The 18,771-nt window shown below is 44.9% G+C and overlaps 1 protein-coding gene across 1 annotated transcript in view; it reads right to left on the bottom strand.

The window, feature by feature from the left end:
- The window catches only part of slc35f1 (solute carrier family 35 member F1), a 66,896-nt gene that overhangs the window by 21,085 nt on the left and 27,040 nt on the right, over window positions 1-18,771 (bottom strand). The window contains exons 5-6 of the mRNA XM_062551320.1: window positions 15,892-16,019; window positions 2,126-2,285 (exon numbers count right to left, since the gene is read on the bottom strand). Of these exons, the coding sequence (XP_062407304.1) occupies window positions 2,126-2,285; window positions 15,892-16,019 (288 nt within the window). The remainder of the gene's footprint in view (window positions 1-2,125; window positions 2,286-15,891; window positions 16,020-18,771) is intronic.

Genomic DNA, 18,771 nt, shown 5'->3' with positions numbered 1-18,771 from the left:
GCTTGTGGTCCCCTACATAGGAAGACAGGCAGATCAGGGGACCCATTAGCTTGTGGTCCCCTACACAGGAAGACAGGCAGATCAGGGGACCCATTAGCTTGTGGTCCCCTACATAGGAAGACAGGCAGATAAGGGGACCCTTTAGCTTGTGGTCCCCTACACAGGAAGACAGGCAGATAAGGGGACCCATTAGCTTGTGGTCCCCTACATAGGAAGACAGGCAGATCTGCTCACACCATCGCTGACAGGAGAGCATTCAATAACGCCTACTTTTCTGCTTGTAAGTTACAGGACGCGTAACTGAAGCATTCCGCTCGCGACGTGTAAAATCCATTTTAGAAGAGTCTATTTTTTTTGAATGTACGCGCCACTGTCGCGTCTGGTGTAGCTATTTCCATTGATTATTGTGATTATTAACTGCTGCAACATACGCGTCGCGAACGGAACGCTTCCGTTACGCGTCTGGCGTAGCCCCACTGTTACTGATGCATACTATTTTTGCTACTCTGTCCACATTTCTATACTGTACATTGGACTAGGTTGGGGGGGATGTGTTTGTTTTGCCGAGGGTGTTATTTACATTACAACTCACAAATGCTGACACAGGGATTCTTCTGTAAATAGGTTGTCATGACTGTGACAGTGACAAAAGCAATCAAAGTTGCTGAGTCAGCCTGTCATCGGCATCCCTTCAACAGAGGCAAATACCTCCATTCTGATTACCTTTCCTTCTTCTCTCATTTCTGTGTCACTTTAGCAAATGTTAGACTGAGGCTGTGAAATTACAAGCGTCTAGCTACTGTCTAATGTTGTATTCAGAAGCGTATATTTTTGCCATTACCACATGTCTGAATTCTAAAATCCACTTTTTGCTTGCCAGTGGCGGTTCGGGGGAGCATGAATCAAGTATTCACAATTTTAGTGACTGCAGCAAGCTTGTACCAGGGAGAGGAAAACAAATGATATTCTCGCCTGTAATGAACTTTACCAATCTAATGCTCATCTAACAGAGGAGGGAAAAAATCGATCTCTATCGCTAGATGCTCTCGGAATATATTCCCTAAATGAGCGGATGTCCCCTAAGGCTGACTTTTTGGGTAGACAGCAAATGAAAATCCTTATCGACTGTGACTCGAGTATATTAGTTTGGGACAATTTGCTGAATCACAGTCACATTGCATTGCATTGTGGTTTAATTGCATCGAACAGATGGAAATCAAAGTATTTTGTAGAACAGAATTAATAAATTGGCCTAACATTATATCCCTTGAGTAAGACCGTTTAAAACGGAGTGCTTTGGATACATTTCCCATTTTTCATTAAAGTCAAAGAAATAAACAAACCAACAGATGCTGTGTTTTTCAGAAAAGACCGAAAGAGAGAGAGAGAGAGAGAGAGAGAGAGAGAGAGAGAGAGAAGGAAAAATACTGCAAGTGCATGGTATCAATTTTGGAGAAGGGGTATTCTCATTCATTTTTAATATTGAGCAAAGATTGAATCTCTGCCACTAGAGCCTGCCTGAGCTTTGTGTGCAAGGGTTGAAATTTACCACAAATACACACACACACAGACACACACGCACACATGCACGCGGAGCGCACACACACACACACACACACACACACACACACACACACACACACATATAAAGGCTTACATTCTGAAACCCCACACCACGTAAGGGAATAGGCTAGAAGGATTTCTGGAGAGCTCTTATATTAGGTTGATACAGTAGGACAGTGAAGAGTAAACAGTGTTTGTGAACCAGACTCTATGGATGCACTTGTACAGTATGTGTATGTGTGTGTGTGTGTGTGTGTGTGTGTGTGTGTGTGTGTGTGTTTCTGCGTATGTGTGTGTATGTGTATGCATACATATGAATGTGCGTGTAGGCCTATGTGTATAGGTGTGTGTGTACTGTACCTTGTGTGTAAGTGTCTGCATCTATGCACGTGCATGTGTGAGTGTGTGTGTGTGTGTGTGTGTGTGTGTGTGTGTGTGTGTTAGTGTGTCCGTGTGTGTTAGTGTGTGTGTGTGTGTGTGTGTGTGTGCATGTGTGTGTGTGTGTGTGTGTGTATATGTGTGTGTGTGTGTGTGTGTGTATATGTGTGTGTGTGTTACTCACCCAGGCCCTGCTGTCTCCCCACCAGCACGTCGGCCCCCACCATGCAGCCCATCCCCAGCAGACACACGGCCACGCCCACGAAGTGCACCAGCTTATACCTCACCAGCAGGAAGAACCAGGACAGCAGCAGCACCACCGGGATCACAAAGCAGTCCAGCAGCTGTGGAGGAGCACACACACGCACGCACGCACGCACGCACGCACACGCACACGCACACACACACACACACACGCACGCACGCGCGCGCACGCACACACACACACACACACACACACACACACACACACACACACACACACAACATTGGATACATAAGCATCAATACCAAAGCAAACTTATCAGGCACTGTTCAAGTGTTTGAGGGTATTTACAGGCACACACGCAGGCACGCACGCACGCACACACGCACACACCTTGCAAGACTCCCAACAATGAAGGTTATATAAACACAACAGGATGAGGTCTGGACACCAATCTCTCCCCAGATAAAGGGCAGAGCCCCACTGCTCAGGCCCCCATCACAGTCACACAGAGAACAAAGCACCTGTGCAGCGTCCCCTAGCATAACCCTGCCTTTCAGACGTGCAGAACAACAGCATGGTTTCTTTGTTGGACTGACACCAGCCTTTGTAGCACTTTGTAGCAACCTCTGCGTACGATCAACACAATGAGCGCTACTACTGCTGCTGCTGCTGCTGCTGAAAAAAAAACATCAAGCTGCACTCTAGGCCTTGACCCCCTACGTGACGAGTGGACATTACTCAGGAAAGGGAGAGAGGGAGGGAGGGGAGGGATAGAGAGAGAGAGAGAGAGAAAGAGAGAGAAGGCAGAGAGGAGAGCAGGCATCACCTGAGGATATCAGGGGAAGTGTGTGTGTGAGTGGGGAGGAGGGGGGGTAACAACCAGCTCTCTTGTAGCCTGATAAGATTGGCCCTGAGGTCACATCATCTCCGGGTGACACGGGTGGAGAGAGAAAATTTGAAAAGATATAGAGGGCAGCGAGAGAGAGAGAAATAGCGAGAGAGGGAGGGAGAGAGAGATAGAGAAAAAGAGAGGCAAGAGGCAGAGAGGGGACCTTCCACTGTAAAACAACTGTAAGAAGTGACTGAGAGAGAGAGGGAGAGAGAGAGAGAGTTAAATAGATAAGAGCGATGCAGCTGACGGGAGAGAGATTGCAATGTACAGGGAAGCAAACTCTTACCAGTGCACAAGGGGCAGAGATGCCAAAAGAGAAAGATAGAGGGAGGGAGTGTGTGTGTGTGTGAGAGAGAGAGAGAGAGAGAGAGAGAGAGAGAGTAAGGGGAGATGGAAAGAGGAGTGGAGCATATGGCAGAAGTGCTTCATGGCCGCCGTGGGGCTCATCAGGACTCTGTTCCGGGAAGAGTGGCCTGCTCAGACTGGGCTGGCCTCCAGGGGAGAGCACGAGGAAGAGGAGGAGAGGAGGAGAGGAGAGGAGGAGAGGAGACGGGCACATGAAGTGACCAGTAGGACAGCAGCATTTCTTATCCCACACGTGGCATGGCGTTACAGCAAGAGGCACAGTTACAACTCAGGAGCAAGAGCATGACTGGGCTGGCCTCCCGGGGAGAGCACAAGGTAGAGGAGGAGAGGAGGAGAGGAGGGAGAGGAGGAGAGGAGATGGGCACAGCAGCAATTTTTATCCCACAGGTGGCATCATGTTACAGCAAGAGGCACAGTTACAGGTGGCATGGCGTTACAGCAAGAGGCACAGCTACTGTACAGTTACAACTCAGGAGCAAGAGCATGACTGTCTGAACGGTCAGCACGGCGCACAATGGATTCGATGACCACACTCACGTCTCACACACGGACACACCAACAACTCTCATCCACACGCTCATCATTAGAGAAATACACTGATAATGTGACGGGCAGTTTAGTAGCTAAGTGCTACAGTTCCCAATGGCATTATCCCCATTTTGACTTTCAAGAGATTTCTTTCTTCAAGTGGAAGTTGACTGATATTTAGCAGACGCGTTTCTCCTAAGCGACACAGACTCGCAACAGCGGAAATCAAACGCGGGTCGACCAACTGACCAATTGTTGTGACCACTGCTCCACCATCTCCTCCTCTCACATGAGTGATGAATATGACCAAACACATCAAACAGGGACGGTCAAATGTCTACTGTGACGCCCCTCTGCTCCCCCTGCGGGCCGTTTGCTGTTTTCGTTGTGGCCACACGGGCAGAATGCTGGCTTGCAGTGGGGATTCTAATTGAGGGAGATTGGCCTCACCTGGCGCCGGTGTAGCCATATAAGCCATCGTCATCCCCTACATCAGTCTCTCTCTCGACCACCACACATGCACACATCTTTTGGACGCACGCACTGCATAACACTTCTACTTACTTACACATGACCTACACGCATTCATACACTATAGTTTTCATCCCCTAGACACTTCCTTTAATATAATACGTTTAATAAATATAATTTGATTGGGAATCTGTTGTTTTGCCTCTTTTTGTGTTGTGCCTTGAGCCGGGCGTAACACAAATTGGGAGCTCTCCGGGATTTTCTCCGGTTATAGTAGCCTAAAGTTTATTGTTTAGCGTGTTAGGTCTTCATTCACATTATCTCCGGCAACGTCAACCGCTGTGCACTCCAGGTAGGAAGCAGTTGCTCAGCTTGGCCAAGAGGCTTCTCCTTCGAGCACTGTTTTGTTGTTTTCCGGTTTTGTTTATTTTCGTGTTTTATTGTTTCACTTCCCGTCGGAAACAATCCCGGGAAGGAGTTTTTGTCAAGACTCCTCTTAGGGGCACGTAAGAACGGCTGCACTCATTTGAGGGCAGTGAGCCTCAAGCCTGGCAAGCTTCGGAAGCGACAGGTGTAGGACAGAATAGTGATTAACGACAGGTCTGGAGTGCACGATGGTCTATGCCGGGGTGAGTAGAAGTTGTTTTTGTTCACATACATTGATTATTTTTTGACCGAGAGAGAGCAGTGCGTGTGTGTGTGTTTGTTTGTATTAGGCTAAGTTTCGTTCGTCAGAATAGGCTTGTTAATTATAGCCCAAGAGAAATTTGGTAGTGTTTTCGCCAAACATTTGGATGCTTGTAGGCCCAGCTGTTGGATTTCAGTGACGATTGGTGGTGGCAGCCCAATGTTAATGTGAAATCGTAGTGAACAGCAGTAGCCAGGGTAAGTTTGTTCTTGTTTTGTTTTGCTTACCGTTGTTGGCGAGTAGCCTTACTTTAAATCCAGTATTGGGGTTGATTAGTTGAGTAGCCTGACGAACTCGCCCATTTGCAGCTAGTCGTGAGCTAGGCTACTGTGTTTGTTTTTTTGCTTGGAGTAGCCTAGGCTAGTTTGAGTAACGATTAGCCTGCGTTTGAGGATTTTTCTCTTTGTCCAGTAGCGTTATATTTGGAGCGTGTATTGTGGTAATGCAGTTTCAAACGTAAATTCCGTTCATCATGGTAAGTAAGTTTAGCGTTTAATGGGTGGTAGGCTAGATTAACTGGGGACGCCTAGTTTGTCCAACTAACCATAGTGTTATTTCAAGCTTGCTAACAAGAGTTAAACCGTGGGTGTTTGCTTATTTAGTTGTTTAGCATATTGATTATATTTTCCCCCTCTTTTTGCATTGTGCGGTAGCACAGCAATTTAGAGCCCCATTTGGTTGTTTGTGCTGGTTATTTGTAGGCTGTGGCCTGTATAAATTGTGTTTAGTCTCCATTTTGGATTGACCATACCGTTTATAGATAGCCTTGGCCCTAGTATCTTTACATTAAGATGTCTAGCGTTGTTGAAGAGTTCATCGCTCAGCCCGCTGAGGGGTTGTTGACCTGCCTCACTAAAGAGCAATTAGTGCAGGTAGCAGAGCATTACCAAATGACCCTCAGTGCTCAACAAAAAAGGACTAAAGTCCCATTGTATACTGCCATTAGGACCTTTCTTGTTGACAGGGGGGTATTAGGGGTAGCTAGTCCTTTGCCTCTTACGCCTGTGTCTGACAAGGAGGTTAGAATCAGGGAAATGGCTGTACAAGAGAAACAGATGGATGTGGACGTAGCAATGAGAAAGATGGAAATAGATCGGGAGGAACAGGAGCGTCAATTCGAGCTTCGTAAGCTAGAGCTGGAGCTTGCGGCTAAGGGAATTGCAGTTCCTGGCCCTGCTCCTGCTCCTCTTGCACCGCCAGGATCACCATCTGATCCAACATTATTGCATGTTAGCAGATATATTAGGATGGTGCCACCCTTCTCTGAGAAGGAAGTTGATAAATACTTTGCCCATTTTGAGAGGGTGGCTACTTCCCTAAAATGGCCCAAAGAGATCTGGACCCTGCTACTTCAGTGTGTGTTGGTAGGCCGCGCTCAGGATGTCTATGCCTCTTTGTCATTAGAAGATTCCAAGTCGTATGACTTAATCAAGGTGGCTATATTGCATGCTTTTGAAATGGTACCAGAGGCATATCGGCAACGGTTCCGGAATTACAAGAAGTTTGACAAACACTCCTTTATTGAGTTTGCTCGTGAGAAGGAGCACTTATTTAACCGCTGGTGCACCTCTCAACAAGTAGACTCCTTTCCACTTCTTAAAGAGTTAGTCCTTCTTGAAGACTTTAAGAACTGTGCGTCTGATAATATAGCTACTTATTTAAACGAACAGAAAGTGACCACTTTGCGTCAAGCAGCTGTATTGGCAGACGAGTATGCATTGACCCATCGTAGCACGCCATCCAGCAGGCCTGGTGACGCTTTTAATAGAAACAGGGTTTCCTTTAGGGGTAAACCGAAGTCTGTTGAGTTCAATCCTGTGACCATCCTACTCGGGCGTTTCGTCAAAGTGCTTGGTTGATTCTCAATGATGAAATGGCAATCTCAAATCAGTAGAGCACAAGAGAGTCTTGGTTTTAGTCCCAACGAGCTAGTGTTTGGCCATGCTGTTCGTGGTCCTACGGCCATATTGGCTGATGAGTGGAGCGCTAAACAGCCACCTGCTAATGTATTGGACTATGTTGGTGGGTTTAGGTATCGCCTCTATCAAGCACGTGCTGCTGCTAGGGATGCGCTAGTAAGATCACAGTGTAAGATGCAGCGTCTTTTCAATCGCAAAGCGACAGCACGGTGTTTTGAAAAAGGAGATCAGGTGTTAGCCATGCTGCCCATCATCAATAGCCCCTTCCAGGCCTGTTTCGCTGGTCCTTACACTATTGTGAAATGTCTGTCTGATCACAATTATTTGATTAGTACACCAGACCGGAAAAAGAAGACCCAGGTTTGTCACGTCAACCTTTTGAAGGGTTACTTCTCTTCTAAGCCTGTGGGCTTGGTGACTCCTGTGTGTCCTCCTTGTCCAGGTTCTGTGTCTTCCCAATTGGAGAAGGGGAGTGATTGTGAGGTTGATGAGGACGTGACCGTGCCCTCCCGTGAAGTTACGGAGGGACGGTTACGAAATTCAGAGATGTTGGCCGACTTGCACAAGCATCTCTATCACTTGTCTAGCAAGGAAAGGGATGATATTGTTGAACTTGTTAGAGACTTCCCATCCCTTTTTCCAGATGTGCCAAGCCGTACCAATGTCATTGAGCATGACATTGACGTAGGTTCTGCACGGCCTATTAACTCATTGGCTGCCAGCGATTTTCAGTGCAGAGCGCTCCATACTGCCAGACGTTTTACAGCATTTTGACTGTTTTTCCAAGATCCACCGAACGGTGAGCTTTATGACTATGTAAACACCGAAGGTAACAAATGAAAGAGTAGACTCTCTTCTTTCACCAGGAAAAAACGGCATGTTTCTATCGTTTTCCGTTCTTTAGTAATCGTCAGTAGAACATGGGTTAGTTTTGCTAAAAACACCTGTTTTTGACCAAAACATGGAGAAAACGATCTTTTTGTGAAAATCAACTTTTTAACGTTAGCGTTTCAGTAGTATGTCAACCGCGATTCCGGGACTCTGATGGTCGCTAAAGACTCTGAACAGGATGCTAGACTTAGCAAGCTAGCACTAGCAAGGTTGTTGTTAGTCTATATCGCAATATCCAATGTAAATGGATCATACCGTTCACGTGTTTTCCATCCTTGATGTAAGAAGTAAGCATATTTATTCCCTGCATCGCGTGCAAACTAGATCCACTGTGGTCGATCTTCAGTGTGTTTGCTAGTTGTCTCTGCATGACTTGTGCACTCTAGGCAGATACTAATGATCCAAATGGCACTGTTGCCATCTAGAGGTTCGGATCGCTAGTGCAGTCTGTTTACAAGCCTGAAACTCTGCCAGATCGTTCCCAAGCCCACCCAGGAGCCCTCCCCATTGAAAACGGCAATTGACGTCTATAGACGTCAATGGCAGTCAACGTATGTGTCTAAATTGACGTTTAAAGACGGTAAAGAGGGTGAATCTCATCAAGAGGGCCATTCTGGGGAAGGAGGTAGAGTATCTGCTAAAGCATGATTTAGCTGAGTCTAGTTTTAGTTCATGGAGCTCTCCCTGTTTGTTAGTAGGTAAGCCTGATGGGACCCATCGATTCTGTACAGATTACCGAAAACTTAATGCAGTGACGAAACCTGACTGTTTTCCCCTTCCCCGTGTGGATGACTGTGTTGATCATGTCGGAGCGGCAATGTATGTCAGTAAATTCGATCTCTTGAAGGGTTATTGGCAAGTGCCTTTAACACCGCGTGCTCGGGAATTGTCTGCTTTCGTGACTCCGGATAATTTTCTACAGTATAAGGTTATGCCGTTTGGAGTCCGAAATGCGCCTGCTTCATTCCAGCGCCTTGTCAATCATGTCCTAGCAGGAATGACCGAGTGTGAGGCATATTTAGATGATGTGGTGGTGTTTAGCGCCACCTGGCTGCAACATCTAGCTAAAATCAGAGAGCTTTTCCAGCGTCTCTCCAAGGCCAACCTTACTGTAAATCCCCTACATCACTCTCTCTCTCGACCACCACACATGCACACATCTTTTGGACGCACGCACTGCATAACACTATAGTTTTCATCCCCTAGACACTTCCTTTAATATAATACGTTTAATAAATATAATTTGATTGGGAATCTGTTGTTTTGCCTCTTTTTGTGTTGTGCCTTGAGCCGGGCGTAACATCTACCAAGAGTATGAGGTTAATACATTGCTGAATTAATGGTATTAATATGTTTTTTTTTTTTTTTTTTTTTTTTTTAAAACTTGTGTAAAACACTGTATTGCAACTTATACACAATGCGACTAATATACAGCAAATGACTTGATTAGCGCAGTCAAAAGACGAGGCCTGTCGAGAGATACAGACGACCTTTACAGTGAAACTACTGGCCAAACAATCCCCTGGCATCATAGCTGACATTTCCTTTGTTCCTGTTCCACAAATACCAGCCCCTGAATGAGCACTGGGCAGCTGATAGACGTCTAGGGTGGGGTTGGGGTGAGGTTACAGTACTATAGGCCGGGGGATTGTGGGTGAGGAAGGTGAGTTAATCTTCTAATGTCTGTGTGAACAGCTAAACAAAAATGAGACAAAACACCACATACCATATTTCCTGCATCTGATCAGGCTTGTGCACAATTCCGAATTTTAGAATTTGCCTCCATTCAATTCATGAGTTGGAATTTGAATTGAATTGGCCCCACCCCACAGGACGTTGAATTTGAATTGGAATTGGAATGACAGGAAGTGGAATTCAATTCATGGCAATTCAAAACAAATTCACATGTCACATAACAGGAAGAATGTGTTGAATCTCACATACATTCAGTTCAGGGAAAATTACATTGGAAATGTAATTGATTACTGTTTTCAATTATAAATTGTGTGTTTGTTGAGATCATATCTGACATTTTGTGAAACTTAATTGTTAAACACTGCAAAAAAGGGTGTCTAAAAACAAGATAAAAACACTAAATCTGAGGTGAAAGCTACTCAAAACAAGTGAAATTTTCTGTCCATGCAGCAAGATAATTTCACTTGACAAGATTTTGTGAATTAAGATAAATAAAAAAAATCTAGCAATAAGCATGTCTACAGAGGTATTTGGAAACTTAACATAAGCTGAAATTGCTGTTTTTAAGATTACTTATAAATATATTTTTTACATCCCCAAAATAAGTAAAATATACTTAATATAAGCATAAAATGCTGGTTGTAAAATGAGGTTACTTAAATTTAAACAGCCTCAGATTATATTCCTTTTTTTTTGGAAAATTTTTTTCTGGACTTTTTGCCTTTATTCAGATAGGACAATGGTGATAGACAGGAAGCGGGTAGGTGAGTGAAAGAGTTGGGGAGAGATTCGAATATGACCGCAGGTGAGATTCGAACCGGGTCCCCGTGGGTAGTTGGACGAGTACAAGGTACTAATGCTGTAACCTGTTGCGCCACAGTACCACAGCTTGTGACAAGTCTAGATGACGTATGTTACATAAGTTGTTATAAGCATAAACTGCTGTTTTAAGATGATATCTTAAATCTTAAATGTCATCTTAAATTAAGTCAAATTTTCTTGTCACTTAATCTTAAAACAAGCTTTATTTTGATGAGAATTTGAGGGAGAGATGTAAAAGATCTCATTTTAACAGTATTTACGTCATTTTAAGATGTCATGCCTATTTGAGACAAAAAAAAAGATGTGCTTGATTTAAGATAGTGTAAAGTTGAACACTTATGTAAAGTAAGAAATTCACGCTTCAAACAATATAAATGATCTAACACTTCTAATCTATTTTTTTTATCTTGATAAGAATCAAATAATTTGCAGCGTACCCTTATATTATATATATGAATTGATTTGAATTTCATTGAATTTCAATTCTACTTCCCTTAATTCAAATTCGAATTGTAATTCTGCATCCTGTTTTTGACCTCAATTCAAATTCAATTCAAACTCAAGAATTGAATTGGAATTTAGGAGTCATTCTCAATTCAATTCTGAATTTTGCACAAGCCTGCATCTGATACAAAATAAGGACTTCCATAATAAAGAAAAAACCCTCCACAAAAGACGAGGTTTAATGTCCTTAAAGTTAAATGCATTCTCCACTAGCATTCTTACCAGACGACTGAGCTGTGAACTTAAACAAAAGAAAATTAAAATACTAAATAACAAAATCCATTTTTTTTCCGTCGAGCACGACATCTCAAGTCTGCACAATCACTTTCTCTCCCACTTACTACATCTCCCCACTTAGGATAGAGACGCCCAGGTAGAGCATAATTGCCCACAAATCCAATCTAACTGCTCGGAGGCGCCGTATGGTGTCTGAGTGTTTCGGTGAAGCGAGACGAGGTAAAAACGTGAAAAAAAAACGCACTAAAAAAAAAAACCACGACGAGCATGCAGATCAGTGTTCTGGAATGCTGCCAGCCGACGTGGCCGTTCATAACGACTAATCACCCGGCTGTAATGGGAAAATCTTTTATAGGAGCGCCGTGATTCCAGGCTCGGCGCGTGCCTGTGTATTAATATTGATGAGGCATTGTCCAGCCTTGTTAAGAGTCCATATAAAAATGTTAAAGAAATGTTGTGGCTATTGCTTTATGTTATTCACAGAATGTGACTAGGTTTCTCTTTTATGTTGCTGAAAGAGAGACGTGTGTGAGATGTGTGTGAGGATGGCAGCATGGAGGAGATGGATGGGGATGGAGAAAATGCACATGCACACACATGCGCGCACACACACACACGCACACACACACACGCGCACGCACGCACGCACGCACGCACGCACGCACGCACGCACGCACACACACACACACACACACACACACACACACACACACATAGTTTCTTTCTTAAGCTGAACAAACTCTCAAAGTGTCGGAACTGAACATCTGGCACAGTGTATTTTTATGAAAAAAAGTGTGTGTGTGAGAGAGAATGTGAGAATATGGAGGAAGAGGGAGAAAGTGAATAAAGCAATGAAAGATGTGAGAGAGAAAGAGATGTGCATGTGCAGGTGCGTGTGTGTGTGTGTGTGCATGTGCGTGTGTGTGTGTGTGTGTGTGCATGTGTGTGTGTGTGTGTGTGTGTGTGTGTGCATGTGCGTGTGCCTGTGCGTGTGTGTGTGTGTGTGTGTGTGATGATGATGGACAGCCATGGGTGTCACTGGAGCCAGCTCTAGACTCGGCGAGACAGGGTGCAGCAGTTCAGCGCCGGAGGAAAAACAATCAGCGACAGGCGGCACAGGCAGGATTATGTGGCCTCCGGCTCACAGGAGAGGCCCTCATCTATTCCTATTAGTGAGAGAAGGACTGAGAAATAGAGGGAGAGAGAGAGAGATGGAGAGGGAGAGAGGGAGTGGGAGGGAAGGGGAAACATATCAGAAATGATGTGGGGAGATGGGAGAGAGAGAGAGAGAGATGGAGAGAGACAGAAAGAGAGGGAATAGAAATTATGTGGGGAGATGGGAGGGAGAGAGATGGAGAGAAATGGATAGACAGATGGGTGGGGTAGAAGAAAAGCATCAGAGAGAGAGAGAGAAGGAGGGAGCAACAGCCAGAATCAGAGTGAAAGACAGACAGAGAGAAAGAAGAAAAAGACAGGTACTGAAGGAGGAGATGCAGAGAGAGGGGGGGGACAGAGAGGGATGATGGGGTAAAGGAGCAAAGGATAGAGAAAGAGAGGGAGGATAGAGAAAGAGGGAGGAGAGAGAGGAGGAGAGAGAGAGGGATGATGGGGTAAAAGGAGCCAAGGATAGAGAGAGAGGGAAGAGAGAGAGGGATGATGGGGGATAAAGGGAGCGAAGGGTAGAGAGAGAGAGCGGGGAAGAGTGACTGAAGAGCTGGTGTGGATCTCTCAGGAGACACTAGGAGGGATGACGGCGGTTGCGTCTGAGTGGGTCTGACAGTCCCATCTGCTTTCATTCGGCCGTGTGGCCAGCCACGCTTTCTTTTCGGTTTTTTTTTCCGCCGGTGTGTGCTCACTCCATTTTCTGAAACTTCAGCCTTTATTTCCCACGGGGAGCGAGCAGAGGATCGACGCGACCAGGAAGAGGCTGAGTCAGCGTCTGTGATTGGTCGGTCGCAGAATGGGCACGTCACCAGCACACAAAGACATGACATAACCCTTCTGATCAGCGAGAGGAACAGGGAAGAGAAGGAAATGTGTGTGTGTCTGTGTGTGTGTGTGTGTGTGTGTTAGAGAGAGATAGAGAGAGAGAGAGAGAAAACACAAGTACAAGTAAGAAAGAATCAAATATACAGTAGATTGATAGGTACACACTAAGAGTGTAGATTGATAGACAGAAACATAGAGATACATGCATATACACACCTAATACATACTGTATATACAAAGGGAGAGAGAAGAAACGGCAAGATAGAGAAGTAGTATTGTAATGGAATGTCTCAATTAAAGCCACATTTAAATCACACAGTGTAAAGAGTGTGTATCCACAATAATGAATGACCCTACTCTACAAAGAGATGAGGACAATACACCAGGCTTAACAGAAAGCCATTATGTCTGCTCTAAAGGCTATTATTTGTCTGGGGGTGGGAAAAGTAATATGACAAGTAATTAATGCAATCCACCGGGGTAAAATGTGGACAGGAAAATCAAATACACAACAATTAAAGCCATGCACTGAGTTGCAAACAACATATCAAATAAATAAACTCTGCAGAGTTTTCACAAGCATGGCTGTGAAACAAATATACTTGGCAATCTATAGACCCTTTCAATCTTCCCTAGAGAATGTCAACTTTAAAACTTGTTTTTATTTATCGCCAAGTTACCATTAGAGTCAATGTTGTTTTCTGTGCCACCAGGGGCCTATTTCACAAAACCAGAGTAAGTAGATCCAAGATAAGTGACGACACACGCGGTTGACCAAGCCTGGTCAAAGTAAACATGCAAAACACGTTTCACTAATGCTGAGCGCAGATGAGTTGAGGCGGCTAGGTCAAGCCAGGTGTAAGTTATTCGGTATGTGTGCGCGTTCTCGTTTCTCCTCCAAATAACTCACGGTTGGAATAAAAAAGACGCGAAAAATAGCGTCTTGCACACAAAGTGAACAATCGCTTTTGATATAGACTAACAACGAGGTAAAGTTGTACTTTTTTGGATGGGAATCATGATTATTTCTGTTACATAGCGGGAGTAGGTGTGGCAGACCAAGTGAATGCAAATGTACGTATGCACCCACGTGTGAGAGCTTCCTTGTCTCGGCACGCAACGTCATTAAGAAAGCGCTTTGCCACCGCAAAGATGCACACAGTATGACTATATATATCTTAATTTGTCGAATTAGTTGAAAACACCTTTGAAAAATGTCCCCTCCACTTCCAATAAACTACTAGGCTATTCATCAAACGTCCGTCAAAAAATAAGCAAACAACGAGTATGTTATTAATTATAAGGCCACCATAATTTAAATAACATCCATATGGTATTAGGCAGACATTCTGCTGTGTTTTGCGAGTAAATGCAAGTAGCAAATAATATATAAATGGAATACAGCTCTTTGAAAAAATCGCATGGAGGTCTGATTTGAATGACATCTAGCTGAACCAATCAGATCATGCAATTACCATTAGAATTAACTTAGCTTGGCTGTTAGCCTGGTCGGGAGCAGGCTAGCTTCCAAGTATAAATTCCCATGGTAACTTATATGTGATCTCTTCTGTGAAACCAAGTCAAGGCTATGTTCATCCAGGATAACCCAGTAAGCCTGTCTAAATCCCCTATCTTGGTTTTGTGAAATACCCCCCAGAATTGCCTTATATTAGGAACGCACGATTGTTTACGCAGTTGAAGGTCTTTAATAACAGCTTCATGAAGGGGACACGTGTGTCTTGGATGCTTTAGCAACACGTGCTTTGATAATAATCAGTCCCAATGACCCGTAAACAACGTAACCAATGGTGATCTGAGGACAACACTCATAACAATGACTAGAGGACAACTCAGTGATGGCCCAAGGGCAACACACCCCTACCTAACGATGGTCTGATTATGTGCGTTCATTTGCTGTGCTTTCGCTTCTACACATTCAATAAAACGTCAAACATTTCAATCATCTTCTTTTGTCCTCTTACCATCCACCTAGTGAAATGGTGGAATCTTTGCCCATTTGGTGCAGTGGGTGCAGTTTGACTGGGCGGGGATAACTGCTGCACACAGGTCCCATGTGGATATGGACTCTATAGGAAACCTTGAGACTGCAGCTTACCAATGGGCAGCCCAGTAGCACATCTCTTGACCAATCACGGCATGTTCTCTTTCCCGAGGCTACAGAGGTATAATCAGGTGGCTGCTGATAACTGAAGAACAGGGGGACTCACATGGGAAAAGCCTGAGCGAGGAGAGATACACTTTTGTGTGTGACAATCAGTCTGAAAATAGGGACTCACAGGACAAAGGCCAAAGAGAGAGACAGAGAGAGAGAGACGGAGGGAGAGTCGGAGGGAGGTAGAGAGAGAGGGAGAGAGAGAGAGAGAGAGGACAACGACCAAAAAGGGAAAGAGAGAGAAATCAATTGGGCTCCGTTGCGGCGCTCTCTCAGACAATCGCTGGGACCGCGCTCGGCTGGTGGCTAATGAAAGGCCTTTGGACGGGATCTGAATGAGGCTGTTCTGGCACTAACGACCTGATAATGAAGATGAACTGACAAGGAAAATGAGAATCATCCCATCTAACTTTAATTAGGGGACTTATTACACACACCGAGTCTCGGCGGCTGCTGCCTGGGTCTATGCCCACCAAGGACAATCACTGTATAGATGAAGAAGAGACACACACACACACACACACACACACACACACACACACACACACACACACAGCTGATCCTCACCTGCACACTGGTGAGTGTGGTGTACTGGTAGGCTTTGATGACGAGGTAGTTGGCCTCGATGTCGATCAAACCCAGAATCATGTACTTCCACCATCGCCTCTTCAGGATGGCCAGCAAGTTCTCTTCTCCTGTGGGAGAGCGTGAAACAAACACACGCATACAGAGAGAGAGAGAGGGATAGAGAGAAAGACAGACAGAGGCAGAGAGAGAGAGAGACAAAGAGAGAGAGATTAAAAAACAGAGCAACAATTAGTCACAGCCAAACACATTCTGACAGCTTGTGAATGCTCTGACCACTGGGGCTGGTGATCTCCCCTACTGTACTCCCACACGTGTGCGTGGTGCATTCGGATCCACACAGAATGGCAGCGTTGTTTTTTTCCTCTTCTGAATTTCAGCAGCGTGCCATCACAACATCTAATGTAATCTCGCAGCACCACGCAGGCTTGCTCCAATTACTGTGTGCCAATCCGGCGTGGCGTGGTGTGGGTGGGTGTGCTTTAGACGGGCTCCTCAGTGACTGCATAATCCCCTTATGATTCCCAACAGACGTCGCACAGCCTGCTAAATCTGATGTTTTTAAAAAGCGTGTACACAGCGGTTACATCTCAAATTAATGAACGGCGCGCGAGCGAGCGAGCGAGGCGCAGGACATGGGAAGTTGGTCAATTATCTTGACAAAACAAACATGGACGAGGAATGAAAGCAACACAAATCCCAACTGCTTGCTCCCCCCCCCCCCCCTGGGTGAAGAAATATACGGGGGAAAAAACTTGAATAGCGAATATTCTTTTTCAATTAAAGCGAGCTGCAAGTTGCACGCACAGTCGGTAGCTCGGTAATTGGTTGGGCTCAACACAGGCAAGCGCGAGGATCTCCACGGCCGAGGCTGCTATTCAGGAGCATAAGTGGCTAGAGAGAGAAAGGCTCTTCAGAGGTTAGTCGTGTCCAAAGGCAGACAAAAGAGCAAAGCAGGAGAGTAATTGGAGAACACCAAAAGGAGCCCTGCCAGACCTTGGGTCTAAGGCCATTTTTTTTTTTATTTGTCTAATGTGATTTTTTTTTTTTTTTTTTTTTCCCGCAGAGGGAGGTGGCATGGGCTCAGAGAACAAGCACAATTCACCCCTTGTGTGCTTTTCAAGACCTACCAGAAAAAGAAAGAGGGAAGAAGAAAAAAGAGCATGAAAGAGAGAAAGACAGAAAAAAAACAAAAAACACACTCATCTATCAAATTCTGAGATGCCGTTTTGGACACAATGGATTAGTAGATTATGATAACATTATGTCCAATTTGATTCTCCCATCCACTCATCGGATCTGGATGGTATTTAAACGCTAAGCAACATGGTGGCTTTTGTTTTGCCCTGGTATTCCCGTGTGGTTGCAGAGGCTTCAGTTTGGAGATGTAATGCATTTAGGCTCTTTAGAGTCAACAGATGTGCACGGCGAGAGGCATTATCTAAAATCAGCAAACAGCAAACAACAACAGCCGCAAATCTGCTTCTGAGCATTTCACGATGGAGTATTTGAAAAAAAATGTATCCCACAAAACAAAATGGTGGGTGTTCTTTCATGTTTACGTAACTCTTCCTACATAATGCCTTTATCCACAGTAAAGATAGAGAATATACGTCTATATCCACCCATGAGAATATACATCTATCCTCTCATAAAGCACACAAAAGAAGCCAGCGACCTTGGAGAACACTCACAATGGTCCTCTGATCAAAGCCTGGAGGTGCTCACCAGGCCATAGAACAGTACAGGCATACCGATGAAGTTTTCTTTACCTTCAACTTCTGACTGTAGTTTCTCAGAGCCTTACAGTACATTTTGCTGGGCTGAACACCAAGCTGAGAGATCATTGTCTAACAAACGCAACTTAACCACTCAAATACGTAGAAATGGAAAGAGACAGGCTTGTCCAACTGGCTCATTTCAGAGGCAGATACCATAGACAAGCTATTCATATACAGGAGGAGAATGACCTTGATACCTGCCTCCACTATCAAACACTGCACACCAGTCACTGCAAGACCAAGATGAAGACATCTACCACAACAAGGTACCATCGGTGACTTGAAATGATTGAATCAATCTCTGAAACTTTACCATAACATTACCCGCACTGAATTATGGGTGTCTGACAGCCCCCGACATCATGAGCAAGTTACTCTGGCGATGCAGTGCTATTAGGCATCCCAGAATGTGTCTCTGATGATGAGTGGATGAATGATGAAAACCCAAAATAACAACATCCAATTTTCTGGCTGGCTGCTGTTTACCTCAACTCTGCTACAGCACACACACACACACACACACACACACACACACACACACACACACACACACACACACACATGCAAAGATACCCGCTGCCATAGACATCAAGCGCAAGATGGATGTACAGTCATGCAGGTCCATGTGCATTGCGCATGCAGAAGACTGAAAACAGTGGGCGTCTTCTATCACAGCCAACAACAAGTGCAAGTGTGATGCAAATGAAGGTTATTTACATGCAGATTTAAGGAGTCTTGGATGTGTCATCAGATGGTTCTCCCACAACAGAGGTGTGTGTGTGTGTGTGTGTGTGTGTGTGTGTGTGTGTGTGTGTGTGTGTGTGTACTTGATAGAGGGAAGACAGAGAGAGAGAGAGAAGAGAGAGAGAGTGTGTGTGTGTGTGTGTGTGTGCATGTGTGTACTTGTGATAGAGAGGGAAGAGAGAGAGAGAGAGTGTGTGTGTGTGTGTGTGTGTGTGTGTGTGTGTGAGGGGCACGGGGGAGAGGAGTTCAGAGGAAAGAGGCACCTATAAATAACAGTGCAGACGTGAGATGCTGAACCCACCCAGCTCTGTACCATGTGACAAGAGTGCAAATGAAC

The sequence above is a fragment of the Sardina pilchardus genome, chromosome 12 (genome assembly GCF_963854185.1).
Source record: "Sardina pilchardus chromosome 12, fSarPil1.1, whole genome shotgun sequence".
NCBI classification, from domain to species: domain Eukaryota; kingdom Metazoa; phylum Chordata; class Actinopteri; order Clupeiformes; family Clupeidae; genus Sardina; species Sardina pilchardus.
The sequence above is the reverse complement of the archived record's forward strand: the minus strand, read 5'-3'. Positions and strand labels throughout refer to the sequence as shown.